We start from the raw sequence: 7,011 nt of genomic DNA, 5'->3' as shown, positions 1-7,011 counted from the left end.
ATCAATAACCAAAAGAACGAAATGGATGGGAAGAGACCTGCTTCCTTCACATCCCCCACAACTAGGGGTGGCCACTGGGTCATTTTCTGTTTCAAGGTATAGGAGACGAGGACTTTTCTGAAGTTTCTCATTGCTTCCTATCAGAGTTTCTTCTGGTGTTCAACAAATCCAACAGTTGAACCCTTTTCATTTTCCATTTTCTAGAAGGAAAAATAAATGGTTTTGACCATTTTGATTTTGGGTTGGACCAGTTTGGTTCTGTTCTGGACTAGACTATGACAGGTTCTAACCAAACAACCCTCCCCCCCCCCCCCCCCCCCAAAAAAATAAATAAATAAATAAATAAACTGCAACAACACATGGCTAACTATCTGCATTCACAACCTGAAACACAAATATCCTACAGGAAAGTAAGATAATCCTTCGTGTTCCTTTTCATCTTAGTGACATCTGGATCTAAGTTGTAGCTTCAAGCATAATCATTACAATACCTTTCGCAGCTTTACTGATTTGCTACACCATCTTCATTTCTTCAATCCATCAAAAATCTCAAAATCATCAAAACCTGCACATTGAACCTTGCCTTTAATATAATTAAGTAAATGGTACAATAATGAATATTTTCAAGACCAGTAACTGGCAATTACCAGTACCCAATTCTTCAACTTCATCAACAGAGGGTCCCAGTGGTATATTGTTAACAGAAGAGGGAACCAGGGACATCCAATCTGAGCTCTCACAGTCTTCTAAACAAAATTCATTTTGCATGATCCAGTCTTCAACAACACTAATATTGTCAAATGATACAGGATCCGCAGAAACCTGCTTTTGCCTTTCATCAACCCTGCAAGGAATTCAATTACCGACAATGAATATGGTCACAGGATAGTAAATATGACTGGAGGACATTGTTTTCTGCTTACATTTCTTTGAGACGCAAATTGTACTGCACAAAGACCACATCATTGAGTCGCCGCCTCTCCAAGCAGTTTCTAGTGGCATGAACCCTTTCAAAAGGAATATGATTGTGCTTGCACCCAACTGAACCACAAGTTTGACTGATAATTCGAAGAGCCAAATGTGCCAAATTTGGGCAGCTTCCACCATATGTAGACCACCATTCAGCTAAAACAAAGTATGTTTACAGAAATCAGCTAAATATAAAATTAATGACATCAAAGAATTATTTCAATCTGAACGCTGAAATAAAATTGCAAATCTAATGTCTTATATAAATTGTAAGACCTTTTCAAAAGAGTAATGTCATTGTCTTTGTGATGAGTCAAGCCAACAAGGTCCAACATGCTACCAAACTTTTGAACACACCATGCACAATATCAACCTTCCTAAATATTCCTAACAGTATTGGTTGCACTTAAAAACTTATCAGCTATATTTGATTAAGATATCACCAACAAAATTGAATATGCTGCTTCACATTCCAATTTAGCATGTGTGAAATATAAGTTACAGCCTTTACAGGTTTCCCTCAAATAAACATACTTTTCAAAAATGTTACAAGAAACAAAAGGTCCAACCTATAAAATTGCAACTACCGTAATAATAATCACATAAAAGGCCCCTCACCAGGAAGCATAGTTTCTCTTGCTCTAATTGCCATCTTCCTCCCAAGATCTCCAACAGCACTCTTGTACAAGTTTAGTTCTTTCACAATCTTATCTTGGACTTCTATTTCAGGAACCAATCTCTCTATGCAATCAAACACTCTTGACAAAATCTCATTATGCACATCTCCTTCAATGCTATAAAAGAACTTGGGATTCAAGAAGAAACCAGCAGCATGAAGAGGAGGATGTTGCTGTTGATCCCACCTTTGATCCATGATGTTCCAATACACCATATAATCCTCTCTCTTAACAAGTTCTCTCTTAATTGTTTCTTTTGCTTGATACATTCCTGCAAAAATATATCCCATTGCAGCTCTCTTTTTACTAGTAACTATTCCTAAAAGTCGCAAGAGTGGGCTTGTTAAACGGATGATCAAGATGCAAGAAGACCAAAACGACCGATTACTTATAATATCTAAAGTAGCTAATCCTCCTACTTGCTTTGCAAATGGACAATCCATCCACTCCTGTGAAGTAATCATGGTTTGCAAATTGAGTTTAAAATCAGCCATTCTTTGCAACATGGTGAAGTTAGTAGCAGAACGAGTTATCCCCTGCTGCACAATGTCTTTTCCAAAAGTAAACTTTCTCATTAGATTCAAAACTATGCTATGATTGTAGATAAATCTTGTTACTGACTTAGCCTGTTCAATTACCGCATTTATCCACTCTAGTTTTCCAAAATCCTCTAGTATCAGATCAATGCAACGAGCAGCACAAGGAGCCCAATACAAAGAAGGAAAAGTATCCATCAACTTTTTGCCAGCAACATGATAATGCTCATCCCCATTAGAAATCACCTGCAGAACATGACTGGCTCCAACTTCTTCCACTACTTGTTTAATCAATGGATACAGACCATCTGAAGAATATATGATGTGTGACACATCAACAGATTTCAAGAACACAGTTCCCTGAGAGCAATCCACTAAAAAATTTAGCAAGGTTCTACCACTTTCTGTGTTCCATTCTTCAACCAAGATAGAACAACCAGTCTTGGCCCATATTGTCCTATACTGTTCAATATCATTCTTTATTTCTTCAACTAAATTCTTCAATATCCAACCACGAAGATCATGATTTGATGGTGCTAGTACCCCTGATGCTTGAGGAGAAATCATATCAATCAACCGCTGGTAATAAATTGAGTCTAGTGCATCTAAATTTGCTCCTATATCATACAAGAACCTGCCTATTGTCATTTGAGTTGGATTGTCCACCATTTGCAAATTTACTACATTTAAAGGGACAGCATTTGCAAAAGAAGCTTTGCCTCTTCCCCTCTTCCTTTTATCCAAATTTCCATGATTGACACCATCTTCTCCAACTACCAAAAAGTTTGATTTCCGTTCAATTGAATTCAGGGCTCCAGTATAATCATCATCATCAGGATCATCATCATCGTTACCATTCTCATCATGTTCGTCATCATTTTCTTCATCGTTATCGTCATCAAAATCATTGGCAAACTTGTCCATATCACCAGAAGCAGGAGGTGAACCAACATTGTTCATTTCCTCCGGAGTCTGTTTTTGTTTCTTCTTTTGCTTCCCAACAACATCATTTAAACTCTGAAGCATCAAATGGCGAACATCAGCTGGAACTTGGTCACAAATAGATGCAGCACCCTTTCGACCAGCTAAATGCTCCTTGAACCTATGAATGCCACCACCCTTAAATAGTTTAGCGCAATATCTGCACTTAATCTGTACCCTCCCATCATTCTTAAACGTTTGGCAATATTTCCATGCCAAGTCCTTTTTTTGGCGGGTTCCTGCACTGGGCATATTTTGTTCAGGACTATCAAATTCAGTTGGCAAAGGTTGTCGTTCTTGAATCACCTTGTTCTGGTGGCTCTTCCTCGCTGAAAGGTTATCAAGAGTCTGTTGCATCAAAAGTCGAACATCTGGTGGAACCCTTTGACACATTGGTCCTCCACCCTTACGAGCCGCAAGATGCTCTTTCAATCTAAAAACCCCACCACCCTTAAAGATTTTACCACAATATATGCACTTAATGTAAACCTTTTCCCCTTCCTTCACCATCTCACCATGTTTCCAACCCAAGTCTTGTTTGTCTGCACTTCGTGGCGCCATTAAACTTCTGGGTTTATTTCCTTACCTTTAAACCTTAACAATGGTGACATTATGAATGAAATTAAAATGAAGGAGATTGAAAAAGAAGTAAAATTGCACAAATAATTAGCATAAAAGTGAAAAACTATCATACTTGGCTTTTGTAGAGGAGATGGGTTCATGAAAAATTAGAATAAATGATAATAAGTGGTCCGACCGGTTACCGTAGCTGCAACTCTCTTGGATTAACCCGATTGGTTCTGGTTTCACCGGTGATCTGCTTGTGAATTAGTTTTGCGAGAAGCTAAACCCAAGATTAAGGCAGGTTCGGTCGCCGTATAAACCAGCAGAGTATGGGATTTTCGGGTGAACCAACGACTGGTCTGGTTCTGTATCTAGGTTTAGGTTTAAGTTAGGTTAGGTTTTGGGATTTCAGCAGAGAGGATTGATTTCTCGATTCTGACTACTAAGAGAGTTTATTTATTTATTTATTTACTTTCTATTATTGAATATTTAAGTGGTTTTGAACGGCGGGTCGTGTGCGACTGTGCATATCACACTCCACTTGTATGCGATGTTTGGAAAACTCGACATAGGATAAGGAAAATAAAATGCGAAAACTAAAAATATATTTTTTAAAAATCTTTTATTCGACTATACCTAAAATAATCCATTTTTTTTAATTCATATTTATATCTTAATTTTTGAATTTTAAACCACCTGTTGATTTTTCTAGTTGCTCTAACTTTTAGTCGAGTTTTGTTTTCGTTTCATCAAAATCAATTTTGTTTTTATTTATTTTGTCTTAATTTTTCAGCGGTGTTCCCCACCTGTGCTTATGGTATAGATATAATTTCTTAGTTTTGTTTCTCTTGCTTTTTCAAATTGTGTACATACATGGTGAGGGTTTTTCTTCGATTTGTTGATTTAATTGTGTTGAGTGTGGTCCTAATCCTGTGCTTGGTGAAATTTATACATATTTTGGGGAATGGGATCTACAGGGAGTTTGTCACCAATTTTTAAAGAGTTTGACTTCTCTTGAGACTATATGAGAGTGAGAAATCAATGAGTTTACCTCTTCCATCGCTTGGAGCTGTACTGCTTTTTTGGGATCTAGAAAGCTGCAGTTTGAGTGTTTGTTTGAGCTCTTCGCTTGTATCCTTCGAGTGTTGAAGCTTTCTAGGAAAGCTCTGAATGCAACCTTTTAACCAAGTTTGGCAGAGATGTTGGGATGAAAGCAGCCGACAGTTTACGGTTTATTGGTTGATCTGGATTAGTTTTTCAGAGTCTTCCATGGATTGGCATAAGCTGGTTTCCTTGGGCTTGAGTGGAATGGTTTGAGCTTGTTTGTAAGGGTTTGCCGGGTTAGCTCCCTATTTTCCTTTTGGTCCCTTATAGGCCTACACCATTGTTCAACCCTTTGAGCCTTGTTTTAATGCACTATGAACCAAGTCTCACCGGAAAAAGTTTTCTACCTAAGAATATATTTGATATTAAACAGCCCCAAAATAGTCAATAGCAAGTTTTTTACGTGCAAATCATTTGTGAAAGTGTCTCAAATGACAATAAGTATTTGCCTTTACAAAAGTGGATTATGGAACTTTGGGACAAGTTTCCCATTTAAGAACATATTTGAAATTAATTAACCGTAAAATGGTCAATCGCACGTTTTTATACGTAAATTATTTATGGAAATGTCTCAAATTATGATAAATATTTATTTTTTCAAAGTGGGTCCAAGAACTCTAGAACAAATTTGTCAATTAAGGACATATTTAATATTAGCAAATCCTAAAATAGTTACTCGCAAGTTTTTACGCTCAAATCATTTGTAAAAGTGTCCCAAATGACTATAAATGTCTACCTTTATAAAAGTGGATCCCAGAGATCCGAAAAAGTTTGTCAACTAAGGACATATTTGATATTCTTCAACCTCAGAATGATCACTTGCAAGTTTTTACGCTAAAATTATTTGTGAAAGTGTCCTAAATGACGATAAATGTTTACTTTTACAAAAGTGGGTCTTGGAGCTCAAGAAAAAAAAATACCAACTGAGGACATATTTGATATTCTCCCACCCCAAAATAGTGACTCACAAGTTTTTACGCTCAAATCATTTGTAAAAGCGACTCAAATGATGATAAATGTTTGCCTTTATAAAAGTGGGTCTCGGAGTTCTGAAAAAAATTTATTAACTAAGAACATATTTGATATTCTTAAACCCCAAAATGATCACAAGCAAGTTTTTACGTACAAATTATTTGTGAAAGTGCCCCAAATGACGATAAATATTTGACTTTAAAAAAGTAGGTCCCGAAACTCCGCAACAAGTTTTCCACCTAAAGACATATTTGACATTAATTAAATTCAAAGTAGTCACTCACAAGTTTTTACACATAAATCATTCGTGAATATGCCTCAAATGATGATAAATATTTACCTTTACAAAAGTGAGTCCCGAACGTAGAAAAATTTTCCACTTAAAGACATATTTGACATTAAAAAACCCCAAAATAATCAATAGCAAGTATTTATGCTAAAATCATTTGTGAAAGTGTTTGATATGACGATAAATATTTGTCTTTACAAAAGTGGGTCCTGGAACTCTAGAATAAGTTTTCCACCTAAGGACATATTTGATATTAATTAACCCTAAAATGGTCACTCGTAAGTTTTTTGCACTAATCATCTATGGAAATATCCCAAATTATGATAAATGTTTATCTTTACAAAAGTGGGTCCAGAGCTCCATAACAAGTTTACCAACTAAGGACATATTTGATGTTAGCAAATCCCAAAATGTTCACTCGCAACTTTCTACGCTCAAATTATTTGTGAAAGTGTCTCAAATGACGATAAATGTTTATCTTTACAAAAGTGGATCCCGAAACTCAGGAAAAATTTGCCAATTTGAAATTCTCCAACCCCAAAATGGTCACTCGCAAGTTTTTACGTTAACATCATTTGTGAAAGTGGTCCAAATAACAATAAATATTTGCCTTTAAAAAGGTGGGTCCTAGAACTTCGGAACAAGTTTCCACCTAAGAAGATATTGGATATTAATTAATCTCAAAATGGTCACTCGCAAGTTTTTACGTGCAATAATTCGTGAATGTGCCTTAAATGATGATAAATGTTTATCTTATAAAAGTGGGTCCCAAAACTTGGAAAAAATTTTCCCACCTAAGGACATATTTGACATTAAACAATCTCAAAATAGTCAATAGCAAGGTTTTACGCACAAATCATTTGTGAAAGTGCCTCAAATGACGATAAATATTTTCCTTTACAAAAGCGAATCTTGGAAC

General features: G+C 36.1%; 1 protein-coding gene across 1 annotated transcript; it reads right to left on the bottom strand.

Moving 5' to 3' along the window:
- Positions 1-360: 360 nt before the first annotated feature.
- On the bottom strand, positions 361-4,182 carry LOC110607224. The gene is made up of 5 exons (XM_021746299.2): positions 3,858-4,182; positions 1,588-3,757; positions 924-1,125; positions 648-844; positions 361-565 (listed from the first exon to the last, which is right to left on the bottom strand). Exons 2-5 carry the CDS (start codon positions 3,722-3,724, stop codon positions 525-527), a joined length of 2,577 nt encoding a protein of 858 aa, XP_021601991.1. The 5' UTR covers positions 3,725-3,757; positions 3,858-4,182; the 3' UTR covers positions 361-524.
- Between the last annotated feature and the right edge of the window lie 2,829 nt (positions 4,183-7,011).

Source organism: Manihot esculenta, chromosome 8 (genome assembly GCF_001659605.2).
Source record: "Manihot esculenta cultivar AM560-2 chromosome 8, M.esculenta_v8, whole genome shotgun sequence".
NCBI classification, from domain to species: Eukaryota; Viridiplantae; Streptophyta; class Magnoliopsida; order Malpighiales; family Euphorbiaceae; genus Manihot; species Manihot esculenta.
Note: the sequence above shows the minus strand (reverse complement) of the source record. Positions and strands in the feature narration are given on the sequence as shown.